This window comes from Terrapene carolina, unplaced genomic scaffold, assembly GCF_002925995.2.
Source record: "Terrapene carolina triunguis isolate 2854851 unplaced genomic scaffold, T_m_triunguis-2.0 Scaffold179, whole genome shotgun sequence".
NCBI lineage: Eukaryota > Metazoa > Chordata > Testudines > Emydidae > Terrapene > Terrapene triunguis.
This window is the reverse complement of record NW_020664530.1, coordinates 12625663-12644561: the sequence shown is the minus strand read 5'-3', so window position 1 is coordinate 12644561 and position 18899 is coordinate 12625663. Positions and strand designations below refer to the sequence as shown.

Below are 18899 nucleotides of genomic sequence, written 5' to 3'. Positions count from 1 at the left end.
TAGTGTTCGAATGCTGAGTGGTGTTGATGGCGTATGATATACAGGAGGTCTCATTAGATGATGTGGTTGTCCCTTCTGGCCTTAAACTCAATGACCATGACAATAGACCAATATTGTGTGTATAGAACAATACTATTGTGTGTAAGATCTTTCCTACCAATTACATCCCAAACGTTTTAAAAGAATTATATATTAAAATACCGAGAATAAGAAAAAGGTATAAATCACAGAAAACTCTTATATGACAACATTTAGGTCGTGAATAAACTAGAACATAAAAGGATAAGGCCAATACTAGAGGGAGAGAAAATTTAAGGTATCAATTAAGGTATATTGTAAGACATGTACAATGTAAGGTAGAAATATAGGAAGGCTGCTTCATGGAACAGAAGCTACAGGAGAGAGGCTCTCTCATGGCAGTGGGCTGATTATACGAGGGGACAGAGAAGGCAGGTAGCTTGACAAGCAGGTGGAGTAGAGAGCGAGACAAGGTGTGTGGAGCTGACTACTACAAGCCATGGAGAGTTTTAAAGGGGGTTGGCTAAATTTTACTCTCACTTACACAGATGCAAATCCCATGAATTGGAACAGAAGTTGCACTTGGGTAACGCTAAGCAGAATCTGGACAAAAGGCAATTTTGAACAGGATTGTGAAATGAATGCAGGAGCCAGTAAAGTGGATTGTGAATGGTGGAGATGTAGTCACACCGTGTGTGTGTGTGTGTGAGCAAGGGCGAGCTGCATTCTTTGCCTTCTGCAGTTTGGAGCACTGGGAGTTAAGAGGAGTGAACTGCAGATATGTAAGGAAAGAGGAGATGAAATCATGGATAATTATACAGGTGTATTACACTAGATTAAGTTATTTGAATTTTGTTTATATTGTAGGTGAAGATTATGATCCTCTCCCCAAATCCTTGGTACTAATGAAGTACAGTACAGTGCAGGGAAATCCAGTCAAAGGTACTTGTAGCATAGAACAGGGGAGGTGCACACCTCTACCTTCGCTGTCATTAGCAAATTAATCCATGTCTGAAACGTTTGCCAGAGTTTATCCTATGCCTGGGGAAAGGATGGTAGCTTTCTTGTAAACAGCAATGACATCTTTTCTGTGTTGCTGCTGACTAGGATCTGCCAGGTCTCGCTCAGTGTGGGTGGGTAGCTGGGGGGAACTCCCTCATTTTGTGCTAGCAGCAGTGTCTGGTGAATAATTCCATGCTGGATGCTAACCTGGGCCAGATCCACTCTGATAGGTAGGGGTGTGTGTGTGAGAGGAGAGCTCAATATGGAGTGAACTCTAGTGGCTTCTCCGGGGGAGGGGGAATCCAGAAAGAGGAGCCTCTGGAGCTGTCAGAGGTGCTGCTGAGTGAAAAAGCAGGGCCAGGGAGAGCCTCATTTCCCTTGTCCCCACTTTTCAGATTCACTTGGTTAAATTTCTTGCTTTAAAGCTAGTGAACCTCCATGTTCCTTTTCTCTGGTCCTTGCCCAACCTGGCTGGATGAGCTGTCCATCAATACTCCCCCTGCCCCTTTCCTACCATTCCCAGTGATTGAAGGAAGAAACTGGAGCAAATGGAGTGGGTGGAAGGGAGTGGTGCAGATACTCTCATGTCTGATAGTCCAATAACACCCAAAAGCACAGGAGTAACAGCGACCGCATACACAGTGCCAACGTAACCCAGGCTCTTACGTTGGCCTCATAGCAGAGGCAAGCACAACTGTCGCTTGCCTAGGCTGTTAGTCTGGGACAATTTGAATGAGGGGAACTATTTTTAAATAAGTATTAAGGTGTCATCTACCCTGCAGAAAACACTGTGTTTGGGAACCCAATGAAAACCTAGTTCACCCTTGCAATCTGGAAGGGACAGAACCATTCTAAACAGTTCCCAAACTGTCCTGCAGCACTGGAAAGTCCACAGCTGTAGCATGACTTGTGATCATGGCTAGCTCAGGAATCTCGTGGTCAAATTTGGATCACTAACCCTAGCCAGCACCCCCACGAGGCACACCAAGTTTCAAAGCAATCCAAGTACCTGTGAGGATTTAAAACACGTAGAAGATTTGAGCTGTAAACAGAAAGTTGGTCCTAATCTTTTTAACTATAAGAGACCTGGGGGTCCATAATAATCTGTCCTGGCTATACTGCTTGACTAAACTGTTCCAGGAGAGTTCTGTGCTATACCTTGGAAATATTTTCTTCAGGAGAGCTGACACCTTAAAGGTTCTCTATCTAATCTAATGTAATCTAATCTATCTATATTACCCTCTACCTTCAATTAGGCCTGCAAATTCCATTCCCACCCCCACAAGAAACATTTATAGAAGGATGTTTTGGTTTGTTCATTTTCAGTAAAAAATAAATACCCTTCCCCCACCCCATATACTTTCCATTGCCATATGGGAGACGAAGAAGGGAGTTTTGCATTTGGACCACTATATGCTGTGAGGTTCATGGCTCTTTTTAGTTCCCCAGAGAGTAAATGCCACAGGCTTGGGACAACCCCCTTGAAAGCTCAGGCTCCTGGCCACAGGTGTTTTTACCCTTGAGACGGACAGCGCCATTGTCCCCCAGGTGCCTGCGGTCTGTGCTGTAATAGGATCTGGAATACGCTGCTGTGGCTCGTTCTACAAGGCGCTTTGCTATGCCCTGTCTCCTGCCCTCTCCTCCCTCGGCAGGCTGCTGTCCTGGCGCGGGGCTGGGCTGTGTAAGAGGAGCTGGATTGGCGTTGCCCTTTGAGGGTGATTTATGGGGGCGGGCGGGCTGTGCGAGCAGAGCTGCGTGCATGGCAGTGTCACTCTCCCTGCCCCAGAAAAGGCTCAGTCGCTGTGTTTGTATTTGTCCCGAGCAGTCACATGGAAACGGGTTCGCAGCGCGCCTCCGCCTCCCCTCGCCTAAACTTCAGCACCGGCTAGGATCGATGAGCGAGGAGCTGGAGCCAGGCTTCAAAACGGGTCCGTTTCGCAAGGCAAGGGGCTCCCCCTGTAACGCAGCGGCCATGCCCGTGTGACAGCGCGGAGCCGGGACCAGGCTCGGCCCTCCCAGCTTTCAGGTGAGTGGATCGGAGCTTGGCACTGCTGCCAAGTGCGTGGGAGCTGGCACTGCCCAGCGGAGTCAGGGGGGGAGGAGGTTTCGCAGCGGGTCATTTCTAGGGGGCTTGTTTGCAATGTGCGGGTGTTTTGTGTCTGCTTGGTTGGCCGCGCGCGGGGCACGTACTGTCCCAGGAACGGCTGGTGGGTCATCGCCTCCCTCCTGGGTGCATCCCCGCTCTGCAACCTGCGGGTCGCTCGCCACCTTGAAGGCTGTGGGCGGGCTGGGCTGGCAGCGGTAGGTCCGGGGGGCCACCGGGCGGCGGCTGCTGCTGCGTTTCCTTTTCCCTCCTTGCCTGTGCCCCCTCGCTCGGCCGTGGTGCCTGGCTGCGAGGAGTCATTCCTGCCAGCTGCCTTATTTGCTCAGCGGATGCCAGGCAGGGAACAGTAACTTTACTCTCTCCTCTCCCAGATAGCCAGGGGAGGATGGCTCAGCCAGAAGGGAGGAAAGTGTGAATGAAAGGAGGAGGAGAAGAAAGGCATCAGCTCATCATTCCCTCCTCCCCCCCTTCCCTCCCACTCCCAAACTGGAATTGTATCAAGCCTTTAATTCAGTGGAAAGGAGTGAGCCATCCATGGAGACTCTCGCGCAGTCTGGGGCCAATAAACCTCCCAGCGGGTAAGAGACCTCCTGCAACACACTGGGCACAGTTAAGAGGCGGGGAAGGGATTTGTGGCTTTAATAACTAGCCTGGGATGATTTATTGATTGATTTATTTTGGTAAGCTCCGGGAAGGTTTCCTACAATGCGTTTGTACAGCGCCCAGCACAACGGGGCCCCCTCCTAGCCTGGGGACCCTAAGTGCTATTCTCATAATAATCATTTACGTCACCGCAGCCCCCTCTCCTCCCACAAACCAGGGGTGACCCTCTTCCTCTGTTTGCAGTATTCCCGCAGCCCTCTGGGGATGGCAGCAGCCTGGGGAAGCAGAGCTTGAGTTGCTCTGGGCGTGCGGTTTCGCTGCTGCTGCTGCTGGGGAGGTTTCCCAGGTAACTGGCTTGATCTGAGCTAGGGAGCCTAGGCTCATAGCTGTCAACAGTCCTGATCTGGCCAAGACTGCCCCCCCCAGCCTCCACCCCCTCCCCCCGAGCTGTTCACAGCAGGGGGAGGAGGTGGTGCCTGCTGCTCAGAAGGAGAGGGGTGGGAGAATAAAGGGTAGCTGGCAGGGAGAGAGTGGAGCAGGGGAAGGTGGCATGTCATGGTGCTGAGCTGCTGCCAGGAGAGAAGCCCTGAGGGGCAGAGGCCAATCCCTGAGGGACAGGCACCAATGGGGAGAGCAGGAAGGCAACCCCCAGGAGAGAGTCACGAAGATGGGGGTGGGGGAAAAGAAGGGGAAACTGCTCTGGACTGACAGGATAAATGAGGAAGTCGGCCTGGAAGGGAGAGAAAAGTTGTGCAAAAGGGAAAAAGAAGGGAAGGAACTATGGGAATGATGTAAGGATAGAAGAGGGTAAAGTGTAGGAACAGAGGAGGGACAGGAGGCACCATAGGGAGAAGGAGAATGATTGTCGAGGAATTTCAGACTATTTTTCAGTGCCTCTGTCTTCAGAAAGAAAGTAGCTTAAAATTCACTTGGACATGTATATAACCCTCCTGCAACTGAGGGGGTAATGGCACCGAGCCCCAGCACTTGGTTGAAAACCATTCCTAGCAAAATGTTTACAGTTTTGATAACTAACTGTCCAGCATTCCCTTGGGTGGGCCCAGTGGCACAAACACAGCACATGTAGACAGTTATGTTTTCCCTTGTCCCTGTTACCTCCTTTTCCTCTACCCTGTCCCTGTATGTCACGGTAATGGGGAAGATAGCTGCAGGCACAATGCAGGAGATGCTGGGGTTCTGGAATTGGCATGTAGTTGTCAGGGGGAGAAAATGTTGACATTCTAGAATCAGAACAGACTGGGATAATGTGATGAGGTTCTAGAATCACAGGTGAAGAGGAGCAAGTGCTGGTGTTCTGGAATTAGAGCAGAGAAGGAGGGTGCCATGACTCTAGCTGTTGTGGGGAAAGGGTCTACCGCATTTCAACTTCCATTCTAGGCTAGCATTAGGAGGCTCCTGGGACAGTAATGCTCTTCCCTGCTGCTGCCACCCACTGCTGCTGCAGTCTCCAGGCTTTCAGATGGCTCTTTTGTGAAAGAAACTTTTTTCTCCTTTGACCCAAAGTAACCAACCCCAACGTAACCCATATAATATAGATTGGGAACCTTAAAGAATAAATTAATGCTGGATGTCAAAGCAGTGACTATTAGTCCAGCTGCTAACTAATAAAACCAATAACATGAAGGTGTGGGTCATCCTTTATTGGAGTAAAAACTTACCAAGAATTTAAGTCACTCTGTTTTCTCTTATCATAATTTATAAGCTCTACTTCATACCATTTTCCAAAACTTGGTAAAAAACGTGATTCTTTCAAAAGTTTGCCATTTAATTTTAGTTCAGCATAAATAATATTGAAATGAAAAATCAGTAATTCTGGTATTTATACCTTAAATTAAACTAAGAAAACAAGTCTCTAATTTCTCTCCTTTTTAGTTGGAATAAAGCAGAGGATTGAAGTGTAACAGTGCTTTTGTTAATATAATGTTTCATTTTCCTAACTTGTCCACTTGTTTACATTTGCTAGTTCTTGTAGTGTTATGACTGGTTTTCAGATCTATGCAGGGAGTGGTGGATGCAGGAAAATTGCCTCCAAAGGTATTCCTTTGTGCTGTACTAATAAAAACAGTATAGGTACAGTATTTCTTTGGCCTGTAGGATGAAATGTCAGCTTGGTGGTAGTTGTTGATTTGAGGTTTAATTCATGTTAAAGATAGTTTTCTTTTTAACAGTAACTTCTTTGAGTATCGGACTGTATCTGAATAGTATCTTTTAAAATTGTAATTTATTTTAAAAAACTAGTAAATCTGACATCTCTCTCCTGTATTTTTAAGGATTTGAGGTATTAACATAAATTAGTTTAAAAAGTGCCGAGGAATGGGAACTAAGGTGTGAATTTGAATATATGTTTTGAAGAATAGGTTGTGTCTGAATTGTGACTATGATGAAAAGTCTACACCTGGACTGCTCTGTAAGTTTGTCTCTCTCTCACCAACAGAAGTTGGTGCAATAAAAGATATTGCCTCACCAACCTTGTCTCTGTAATGGATACTTTAAGCAGTTTCACAACCTTGTTTTGGAAGTGCATATTATGTGTCTATCTCCAAGATTGTAACCGATAGAATGTGTGCAGATATATTGAGTTATTATGGATACTTCTAAATAAACCCCAAGTTCTCCATCCAATTTTAGCTGAGTATAGTAAAACTGGAGTAACCCCACTGGAGTATATGGACCACATTCTGATCTCATGTACATGAGTATAAATCTTAGAGTATCTCCATAAACTTCAGTGGAATTATTCCAGATTTACACTAACATGACAGTAGAATTTGTTCCAAAGTTGAGATGTGCTTGGAATGTCTTATTGTACAGAATCTAGGTCTCATCCTTCTCCTGGTGAAGTTGATGACAAAAGTCCCATAAACTTCAGTGAGACCAGATACTCTATTTCATCAGCATTCAGCTCAGCAGTTGTATACCATCATCTTGATTTGGAATTTTACACAACCTGATGCATGCATGCCATCCATTGCAGATGTAGATTAGTACACTATTGAATTTCTAACTTTAGTATCTGATACTGATGAATATCTAATTTGGTTCTTTACTAAATTTTTCCTTACCATTACATGCGAAAATAGAAGGTACCAATGAAATATGGGAAGAGGCTTGTTTAGACTGCTTTTGTTGGCTTGCTGGTATCAAGAAAATAAATTAGCATTTGAGACTTTCAGGTGGATATGGAAATATATACATGGGTCTGTGGAAGTACCTGTTTTTCCTCATGAAAGGACTGTAAAACAAATAAGTTACCTGTCTGAGAAAAAAAATCCCACTAGAAATGTTTCTGATTTCACTAGTAATTGACATTAGTTAAATAAGAGCAAGAGGTTAAAATGACCTTTATGTTGCAATTTTTAACAAAATTTAAGCACAACTGTCTTTTGTCTCTGGTTAAATCATTAATAGCACTATTACTAGCTTCCTTTGTTAAACTGGTGAGCAAAATTAACGCATCGTGTGGTCCACATAGAACAGTTTTACTATGTATTTCCTCCAAATAAATTTACGATAAGTACGGCCCTGCTAAATTAATGGCCATGAAAAATGCATCGAGGACAGTGAAATCTCTCTCCCCCTGTGAAATCTGGTCTTTTGTGTGCTTTTATCTATACTATACAGATTTCATTGGGGAGACCAGTGTTTCTCAAACTGGGAATCCTGACCCTAGAGGGGTTTGTGTGTGGGGGGGTGATATCGCAAGGTTATTTTAGGGGTGGCCGTGGTATTGCCACCCTTTCTTCTGCACTGCCTTCAGAACTGGGCAGCCAGAGGGCGGTGGCTGTTGGCTGGGCGCCCAGCTCTAAAGGCAGCAGCACAGAAGTAAGGGTGGCAGTACCACACCATGCCACCCTTCTGCACTGCTGCCTTCAAAGCTGGGTGGCCAGAGAGTGGTGGCTGCTGACTGAGGGCCCAGCTCTGAAGGCAACAGCACAGAAGTAAGGGTGGCAATACCATACCATGCCACCTTTCTGCGCTGCTGCTGGCAGCGGCTCTGCCTTCGGAGCTGGGCTCACGGCCAGCAGCTGCCGTTCTCTGGCTGTCCAGCTCTGAAAGTAGCGCCACCACCACCAGCAGCATAGAATTATGGGTAGCAGTACTGCAACCCCCCTACAATAACCTTGTGACCCCCCCCCACAACTCCTTTTTGGGTCAGGACCCCTACAATTACAAGACCGTGAAATTTCAGATTTAAATAGCTGAAATCATGGAATTTATGATTTTTAAAATCCTATGACCATGAAATTGACCAAAATGGACTGAATTTGGTAGGGCCCTAACTATAAGTAATACATGACACAATTTCTGGGAGAATTACCCACTTAGGAGTGTGACAGTGTTGTGGTGTTTTTAAAAGTGAGATAAACAATCTGACGAGAGTCTTGCAGTCCATCCCCCCCCCGCCTGCCACCTCCGAGTATTTGTCAGTTTTGGATAATATTTTTAGAATTTCCTAGATAAGAAATATTATAATTACCAGTTACTAGATGGATGTTCTATATAACAATTAGTAATGCTATATTTAAATATACATTTTCAGATGAGGAAGCTGATTTTTAAACTATGTAGTAGTGCCAACATGGGTGAAATTCACTTCTGTGCAGAGGGCCAGCACAAAGCATATGCTTTACTTATGTCCCACTGAAGCCCTGATGGGAGGATCTTGGTGGGACTTAATTTGTCCATGGTCCCTGTGTAGGACCAAGTCCTAAAAGTTTTAATTGCACCTTACCTTGAACATGTGCATTTGAAAGGAAGAGAATATGACTGTATGTTAAATTCTTAGATAATGTCATAATAAATACAAGCAAACATAACTTAAACTCTGCATTGTGGGCTAAATTCTGTCATTGGTTGCACAGATTCAGTTCTCATTGACATAAGTGGGAGAGGAACATAAACAACAAGGAGCAGAACTTAGTTCATAGCAGATGTTAGAATCAAGAAATACATCAGTTTAAAACATTGTTCACTAGCAGCATGGGGCCTGCTGCTCTTCCTAGTGGTTTCAATGGGAGTCGGGGCAGGTCTCTGCTCTTGCATTTCAGAGGGAGTTCTGGGTGCTCAAGGAATTCAGCATTGAGTCCTAGGTGAAAGGATGGTCATATAGTTAAAGCACTGAACTGAGGGCTCATGAGATCTGGGCTCAATTCCTACTTTTCATGGGCTGTCTTGCAAGGTGCTGAGCATCCTCACTTCCGACTATAGCCATTGGGAGTTGCAAGTGTTCAGCATCTTGCCAGGTCAAGCCCCTTCTGACTTCCTGTGTGACCTTGGACAAGACCTTTCGGCCCTAATTCAGGAAGTATCCTTATTCAGCAGGGCACTTAAGTGCTTTCTTGAATCAGGGCCTTAAGCTCTGTGCCTCAGTTCCCCCTGTGTAAAACAGGATAATATTTCCCTACCTCACAGGGGCATTGTGAAGGTAAATACAAATATAGATTTGGGAGTTACTTAAACACTACACTGAAGGGACCCTATAAGTACCTAGACAGATAAAGATCATATATCATTACTAGGAGTTACATTCAGGCCTCAGGACAAGTCTCTGGTAAAGAATAGGCCAAGTTTTTAAGTCTTGTTTTGACTTTCAATATAATTCTACTTAGGCTCCTTGTCTGTGTAGTTAATGTTAAATGACATACATCATTGAATGTCAGCTAACTTTTAAAAAATGTTTTACTGTGTATTTATCTATCTTTACTATTTAACTCCCTAAGCCGTGCGTTTAAAGGACTGAGAAGACCTGCTGTATATAGAACATTACTCTGCACTATTTCTTTGCCTCCACTTGGACACTTTATTGAATCATAATATTCAGGCATCAAAAGATTTGAGATATACTAAAACCCTGAAGTGTTTTTATCTTTAAATCAAAAACTAGAACAACTGGAAAGCTTGATATTCTGTCTACACAGCACCTTCATTATACTTATATAAGACTCTTGTCTAATGTGTAGAATAATTGATGTGCAAGGACGATGAGGACAGAGTATGAATAGAAATGCAAACAAATATTATGGTAAATATTTTAAACATTCCCTGCCTCCGGCAACTCTTATGCAAACATGCCTACTCTGGGCACCATCCCTCATATTACAAATAGTAATAACCACATGGAGCCAAATTCCACCCTCATACACACACACACACACACAACTCCCATAGAATTCAGTGGGAGTTGTGTATATGTATCTTAGAGCTGAAAATTCCCCATAAAATATGTCCTAGCATCATTGCAGACATAAGGCCTGATTCAAGAGTCTAGATCAGAAGTAATTCCATTGATGTCGATAGAGTTACATCAACATAAAACTGTGGCAAGTGGGAAAAGAATCAAGCCCATTGCTTACAACAAAAATAATCTCGTTACAGTTTACATTTTGTATAAATACTGACATAAAATGAAAATAAAATATTTTTCAGTTCATTATGACTGATGCATCAACATTGTTAAAGATCATTGTAAAAATAAACTATTTATTATATACTCATTTAAAAATAAATTGGTTATACACCAAAATTGTCAGAAAAATACAGTAGAATGTATGCTATTTTTCTTATTCTCTCAATCATTTTCCAAAGCCTCCGTTTCTGATCTATTCCTTCTCTCATATTCCATTTTACCATCTCTTCCATTGTTTTCATGCTCTCATTCCATTCTCCCTTATTCTTTCACTATCTTTCTCTCTCCCCCTCATCATCCTCGTTTCCCCTTGTATATTTTGCATTCCCTTTCTTCCCATTCTGCTTTGCCTCCCGGGGTCCTGTTAGTCCCAGTTAACCCTACCCTGCCATCTCTTGGGTGGTCTGCATAATTGTTTGTCCTCCATATCCTTTCCATGTAGTTTCTGTTTGGTTTCTCCTGGCTTTTGTTTCTGTATCTTCAGAGCTGCTTTAGTTCAGTCAGTTTTAGGAAAGCACTTGATTGCACAGGGATTAGTTACACTGGCATTGTGCTTTCATCTGTTTTACTTTTTTTTTCCCCACCAGGCAAGCAGCACCAGTGGGATAGTCCAACAACAGCATGGAAATAACATTTTAAAATACTTGTAATTTAAAATAGTCTATGAGGTATGAATTGACATAGCATGCATCATGGGACACAATTAAAAGACATATTTTGAAGGAGGCATTCATTACGTTACTGTACTAGAAAGACAGCAAATTCAGATTTGGGGCTACTTGACATCCTGTCATGGGGAGTATAGGCCCAGACTACCATGGCCACTTAGGGGTTACAAGCAGGCTAGCTATCTCTCCAGCTGTGGCTAATTACTGGGCCAGAAACAGCTGAGGCATAAGAAGTCTGCAGATCAGAAGAGATAGGTGGCTGCTAGAGAAACTGAGGATCTACAGAGAGAAGATTCCTTCAGCTGTTCAGACTGGCTGGAATCACTCCAGAGTTTGAACTTCCAGAGAGGGAGAATCACAGTACTTGAGTCTGGAGAAGGCCTAAAAGAGAGGCAAGGTAAGAAGCAGCAAGAGATTGTGAGGAACTGGTCGCAGCTACTGAAGTAGGGTCCCTGGGCTGGTAGTCAGAGGAGCAAGTGAGCCTGGGTTTCCCTGCCATCACCAGCAAAGGGGGCAGTAAAAAGGGCTAATATGATCCTTGGAATCACAAGTAGGAGCTGAGAGGTTATTTTTGCCTTTGTATCTGGCTCTGTTGTAACTGCTGCTGGAACACTGGGTCCAGTTCTGGTGTCAACAGTTCAACAAGGATGTTGATAGATTGGAGAGGGTTCAGAGAAGAGCGAGGAGAATGATTAAAGAATTAGAAAACCTGCCTTATGGTGATAGGCTCAAGGAGCTCAATCTATTTAGCTTATCAAAGAGAAGGTTAAGGAGAGACATGAACACAGTCTAGCAATACCTAGATAGGTGTAATGGAGTCAGCTGTCTTCCTTGTAACCCTTCATGGCCAGGGGTTTCATGCTAACAGTTTTCCCTCAAAAGGCTTCTTAAACAAACTTCACACAGGCTTTTCTCGCACACTCACCATCCCTTCTTGGGGGTCGGAGCTTTATTTATGTGAATAAACTCAAAAATAAACTTCAAAGTCCATGGTTTTTACCCTCCTCTCAGGTCACTCCCAGCGCCTACCTGGCTGAAGCCTCGGGGTTCTGGCTTTGGCTTCCAAACAACCTGGTATCAAAGTCTTCCTTGAAGCCTTTTTTACGTCCTGACATTTTCTGAACTTCCCTCTTCCCTACAGACATCTGCTGCCCTTCATAGGGAATTACCTGATCCAATCCAATTTTTAGTAATCAACATTGGCTAGTCCTATCCCTAAAGGGGCAAGCCACCCTATTGCAATAGGGAACAAACTCTTTGACCTAGCAGAGAAAAGTATAACACAATGGCTGGAAGTTAAAGCTAGACAAATTCAGACTGGAAATTAGGTGTACATTTTTAGCAGTGAAAGTAATTGTTCACAACGTTTTTTTACCAAGGTTTGTTGTGGGTTCCCCATCAATGGCAATTTTAAAATCAAGATTGGATGTCTTTTTAAAAGATATGCTTTACTTCAAAAGGAATAATGTTGGGGGAAGTTCTATGGCCCGTGCTGTACAGGAGGTCAGACTGGATGATCACAGTGTTCCCTCCTGGCCTTGGAATCTAAAAATTATGAGAACCCCTCAGAGCAAAAGGGGCAGGACTTTGTTGAGGTTGTTATTAGTGACAATTGCTAGAGTCATTGGACTTCTAGTCTGTCAGACTCTTTATTGTCATGGAAGGTTAGAGACTATAAAAAACCCAGCCAGAGGGCTGCAGCACTGTTTAATTTGTAATGAAAAAAATGCCAGGGCTCAAGCAATGTTTTTTTACACATTCATAACTGATATGGCAAGCCCAGAGGTGCTGGGGCTATGAACTGCCAAGCCTACAGGAACTGGGGCTCAGCCCTGTTAAGCCCTAGCACAAATTAAGCACTGGGCTGGAGTCATAAGAGGAGAGCCATCTGGCACAGGGTCAAATACAGGGCCGGCTCCAGGCACCAGCGCAGGAAGCAGGTGCTTGGGGCCAATGGAAATGGGGTGGCACGTCCGGGTCTTCGGTGGCAATTTGGCGGCGGGTCCTTCAGTCCCTCTCGGAGGGAAGGACCGGCCGCCGAATTGCCGCTGAAGAATGAAGCAGCACGGTAGAGCTGCCGCCAAAGTGCCGCCGATCGCGGCTTTATCTTTTTTTTTTTTTTTTTCCCTTCGCTGCTTGGGGCGGCAAAAAAGCTGGAGCCGGCCCTGTTCAAACAACTGTAGGTGGAGAGGTGGGGAAACTGATGAAGACTTTCTATGACACCAGCCACAGCCATGAGAGGTGCTGGTGCGCAAATGCATCCCCAGACTCATCCCTTAATGGCTTTCCATTTCTTAACAGAGATGTATAGTGCTTCTTCTGGCATGGAATGTATTAGTAGTTATGGCCAGAGTTATTGCCCTCACATGAGTTGCAGTTATCTGAATGCGTGTACACAATCTTCCCAACATTTCTGGCATTTCGGGAAGGTCTTTATCTATGTACACCTCTACCCCAATATAGCACTGTCCTTGGGAGCCAAAAAATCTTACCGCGTTATAGGTGAAACCGCGTTATATCAAACTTGCTTTGATCCACCAGAGTGCGCAGTCCCACCCCACCCCCGGAGCACTGCTTTACCACGTTATATCTGAATTCGTGTTATATCAGGTCGTGCTATATCGGGGTAGAGGTGTATTTAAAAGGCTCCTGTCATCACAGTGCCTGAGCACCTCATAAAAATTAATGATTGCCTGCTCAGAGCACCTCTGTGAGGCAGGGAACTGATAACCCCATCTACAGATGGGAAACTGAACAGATTAAATTATTTGCCCAAAGTTGCACAGGATGTCTGTGTCTAAGCTAGGAAGGGAACCCAGATTTCCTGACTCCCAGTTCAGTGCCTTAACAAAGCTTCCACTGAGCTAGATTTTCAACCCACTCCCGTTGATTCCAACAAACTTATTTTTTGACATATCTGATGCCATGCTGTGGAGCAATTTTCTCCATTGGTCTGTCATCTAGAACTCTATGAAAATGGACAGCTTTTACATTTTTAACCCCCTATGCTGGGACATCCAGAAGGCTCCAGAAGCTTCTTTTCTATCTTGGTGGATGAAGTCAGCTGGCAGTTTAGAATTACAAAGAGATTTTAAATCAACATTTTCTAGACAATTTCAGGATTTTAAGGAGCTCTTCAAAGTAGTCTGATCTCCTGATAATGGAAATTCGAGCTACTATCCAATGTCCTCTCCTGTATTTCAGTATGCATGCTCCTACAGTAAATAACATGAATAGTTGCGTTGATCTTTCAATGAATAATATTAATTTTCTTAATGTAAAGTATGTTTTCAGAGATGTGAGGTAGGTGACCAGTGAGCCAGACTGTTTATCACTAAGTAAGTGATCCTGTGAATAGTATATTATCATAGTTTCAGCATTACAGTGGCAGAATTTAGCCAGAGATTTAGCACATGCCAAAAAATGAGTCAGAAAGATTGCATGTCAGGGGAGTGCTGAGATATCTGTGACCCACAGTATCTGATATCCACATTTAGTACTTGTGCACCAGAAATAAGGTTGTCTTTTCAATGGATTAATGTTGCATTATTCCACCCTTTAATGTGCTTTGGGTTTCTCTGTGTGTACTTTTGAACCATAGTACTTGAAGTCTGAAAATGACTGAAAAAAAGACACTGTGACAGTTCCCTATTTATTCTCTCTTTCTCTCAATAACTTCCAGACTAACACTGTTCTGTTTACATGTCAGAAAAAAAAAATTTTTTTTTCTAACTGCCAGCCCTGTTTGTTCAACCTGGGATCAGAAGGTCAAACTGTTGCATCACCAGCGATATTAAATATTCAACAATCAGGCTTGAGATGATAATTTTACTAATGATGTATGAGGTTGAAGAGAATCCAGCCTGGTCTTTCTAAATTGTAGTAGCTCTGTTATGCTAATCAGAGTAGGAACTTGTTTTTCTCAGTAAATAGATAAGACTCAAAGTCACACAGGGGGCACAGATGTTGAATTAGAAGGTGACATTGTCACATGGTCAATTTTCTAACAATAATCACCTGTAAAGTTCAGCAGTAGTGACCAACATCATAATACTTAATCAGTCCAATAAGTGAGCCTTTACCTGTAAGCGAAGGATAGCTAACAATCCACTTAAAATGCTGCATTCTCCATACTTTTATTTCTTCAGTTGTGTGTTAATTGGTAGTCTGTTGATTAATATACAAATACTTGTTAATCAAATCACCCCTTATTGTAATATGGTTGTGAATCTGAATTAGAAAGGTAGAACTGCTATGCACGGTACTCTTTCTTGCAATAATCACAGTTAAATCTTGCCTTAGGAAGAACAAGTAAATACCAGGGCATGTTTTCAGAGTGCATAGGGATTTTGTCTACACAATATTCACTGATGGCTGGTAAGGTTGCCCGTCCCAATTACCAAGCATAGCTTTAATAAATTTACCGGGTGCTGTAATTAATTTTCTATTTATAATAGCTTAATGCAAGTGCATTCAAAAATCAGCATACGGAGTCTTTGAGACGTATGCTCAGGCAACAACAGGCATACAGCAGAACTCTTTTTTTTTGAGGTCTTGCTGTCAACATACATTCATAATTCATGGACCTCCATTTTCACTATAGGCCTCTGTGATTCCCACTTGTCTGCCAAACCTCTTTCCTCTCCATGTCTGGAGTCACCCTTACTTTTTGAGTTCCTGGAATTGTTTTTAATTCTTGGGTGACCTGACATGGGGAAGGAGGGCCAAAGGCAGGAATTTGGCTTCCTCAACGGAGCAGGGAAGCTGGATGGAGCTCCCACACATGAAATTCTCAAAATATTGGAACCAGCAGTAGTCATAGCATTGGTGTGAACTGGAAAAAATGCAGATTGATCATCTAGTTAAACTACCTATCTAAATTGGCCTTTGCTTCAAAAGCGCTCCCCTCTCCCCAATGCACACATCCCATGACATGAGCTTGCCGTAAGGCCTCCAGCTACGCTGAGAAGTTATAATCTGTTCATGGCAGAAAATACGAAAGCAAATCCTATTCAAAGGTCTTTAAAAATTATCTCAAATCGTTTTATTTTATTATCTGTCTTTTAGTGAAGTTTTAAATGTAAAAGTTTTTGAACTGTCTCTTGAGAGTTTGTTGAGGTTATGTTTGGGGGGTACAGTAAGTACTTGCTCTTATTCTCCTCTACCATCCCTCTCTACCCTCCTGAGTATGCAGGGAGAAGTGAGAAACACATACACACACAAAAGTTGTTTAATTTTTGCTCTTACTTCTGTACTTAGTGGTTTTCCTGACTACATTTTTGACTGGGGGGATTATTACGCATATGCAGCAAAAACACTAACTAATTAGAGCCAGGATTGAATGCATAGGTGTAGTTTGACTTCTGTATTTGGGGGGGCAGCTCCAGTCAGGCCAATGGTGCCATGCATGCGGGGAGGGGGCAAATTTCACGGCCCTGGCTTGCAGTTCAGGGGGTAACATCCCATCAACCCACCCTCCCCTACTACTTCTATGATTGAATGGCACATTCTGTATTCACTGTGGACCAGACATATACTTTCCTTTTCATGATGGCTCTCACAGCTTGGTGAAATTAGTCTGCAAAGTCAGTAAGTAACATCAGCCCAATGTGAAGAAGAAATCATTTTACTTTTTTCTATGTTGTCCTCTTATCTCCTTTCGTCTTGTTTGAGTGCTTTACATCTACATGAAATGGCAGAAGCTCTGAATGCTGAGAAAAAAATATCTTGGTGCAACTGCGGACAATCTTCTTTTGTTTGTTTTTGAGTAACTTCTTTTGGCACTTGATACCCAGCCTATGCATTTATGGGTACCAGAGAAGTTACTCCTGGGTCCCTTGGAGCATAGCTCCTATTTCAACATCATCATAGCTCTCTCAGCGCTAACCGATCTTGTCTTACTATTACTGTTACCATTTGCTTCTCCAAAACACACTGTGCTGTTCTGATAAATATAATAAGACTTTCTGCTAGATAAGGCTACCAAACTTTAGGATCCAACATCACAAAAACCTAGGTAAATGACACCTACAGGTAAGTTATAATACTTAAGATGGACGCTTCTAATCAGGATTTGTTGTACAAATATTGTAAACAGATCAAACCTTGTCACCCTGCTACCAGAGTTTTAGTTCACACAAAATTATCCTTCTCCATCTCTTTGTATTTCTCTCTCTATTGCTCTGCAGTCTGCTAGTTGAAGGTAGTGGCCCTGAAGCAATCTCTTTTTCAGGCTATATTTTTACTTGGATTTGTTCCCGAAATTCCTGATGATTTTACTTGCTATCAGTGGTGCTAGGGCTCAATGAGCTGGAAAGCTCCTTGGTTATCCAATGGCACTGCAGAAAGCTGTAATGTATTGCCCTAATATCATACCAGGATACCACATCGGGATAATTTTGTGGCCCTCTGGACATATATAGTCTTCTCTTTCTCTCTCCCGCTCTCTGTAAGTGCACAAGTGTCTCTGGTTGTATGCTTGTGTGCGTGTGTTCTTCTTTTCTAGCTTCTTGGAAGGAAGAAAATATGTCTCTTACCTCTCTTCTGGCCCATAAACCCCATAGAGGTGGATGTTCCTTGATGCAAGAGCATCCACCCTAAACTCCTTCCTCCTCATGCTCAGCTGTACAGGTAGCCTTCATGCAGTGGCGGATTAACACACAAGCCCATGGACCCTGAATAATTTGGGGGGCCCTGCAGGACCTGTGTAGAAGAGGGGGGCCTGTGTCCCCACCCCCGGAGCATGCTGTCCAGGGCAGGTGGAGGGTCCGCGGCGTCCCACAGTGGCCCAGGCTCCCTGTGCCACACTTATCATGGCCTGGGTCTGACTTCTGGCCTGGCCAAGGGTGGGTCCTCAGGGGGAAGAGGAGGAGCAGGGGGCGGGGCCCTGTGGTGACATCTGTCAAATAAATAAAAAATATGGACTTCATAAACTGTTTTAAGATCCAGGGATGAGAGTTGCATACATGTAAAGTATTATACTTATTTTTATTTAATTAATAGAGTAGATTTCTCTTGTAGCTGACAAGACAATCAGAAGGCCAGATTCTGGTGCTGGAATGATTGAAAGGTTAAAAATGAGTAACTTTCTTCATCCATGCTCTCTCCCTTTCTTGTCAAAGCTCTTTTCTGTCATCCTTAAATATATGATCAACAAGAGACTCAGCATTTTTTTTTTTTTGTTAGACGCTCCGGAATTCTTAGTTAGAATCATGGATCTCTTCCCTAAGTGATGTTTCTAATGTAACACTGTGCAGACAGACTAAAGGCAGGCAGGATAGTCTCAGGTGCTGTCTATTCCTGTGGTTTATTGGGCTCTGTTGAGACAGAGACTGTATGAATCTGCTTGCTTTGTGAGAAAATGAAAGTGGTGACTCACATAAAACACCCTGATTGACTGATGGTTGGTGGAGAATCATAAAATGGGCTTTGATCAGTTGCTTTGAGGCAATTTGTGATAGAACTTCATTCTGTCCTTTGAACATTAAGGGAAATAAGCAAGCTACCTCTACCTTCCCATCCCCACCTGCACCCATATTACTGCACCTTGCTTGCAACACAGGAGTCTGACACTGGTGTTATTCCACTGACTTCAGTGGTGTTACTCCTGATTTACAGTGGTGTAAGACTGAAAGAGCAGAAATTATACAAATAGACATAAATGGGACCAGAATCAGGACCTCTTTCATGTACTCTGTGTTAATACTGGTGGTTTAAGCCACATACACACCTCTCCTAATCATCCAAATTAATTTGGCCCCCTGATTTTAGATGTTATCTGATGTCTTCACTGCCAGAAAAGATGGTTTTTTACTAAGGCTGTCAAGCGATTAAAAAAAATTAATCACGATTAATTGCGCGATTAAAAAACTTAATTGTGATTCATCGCACTGGTAAGCAACAGTAGAATACCATTTATTTAAATATTTTGGATGTTTTCTACATTTTCAAATATATTGATTTCAATTACAACACAGAATACAAAGTGTACAGTGCTCACTTTATATTTATTTGTGATTACAAGTATTTTCACTGTAAAAAAACAATAGTATTTTTCAATTCACCTAATATAAGTGCT

The 18899-nt window shown here is 43.3% G+C and overlaps 1 protein-coding gene across 4 annotated transcripts in view; it reads left to right on the top strand.

Moving 5' to 3' along the window:
* Window positions 1-2850: 2850 nt before the first annotated feature.
* Window positions 2851-18899, top strand: part of LOC113406994 (protein cordon-bleu-like) — a 237895-nt gene continuing 221846 nt past the window's right edge. For 3 of the 4 annotated variants that reach the window (XM_026654019.1, XM_026654023.1, XM_026654022.1), the window contains exons 1-2: window positions 2851-3046; window positions 3496-3702. In XM_026654019.1, the coding sequence (XP_026509804.1) occupies window positions 3659-3702 (44 nt within the window). In that variant the 5' untranslated portion in view covers window positions 2851-3046; window positions 3496-3658. The remainder of the gene's footprint in view (window positions 3047-3495; window positions 3703-18899) is intronic. The other variant, XM_026654020.1, reaches the window with a different exon arrangement.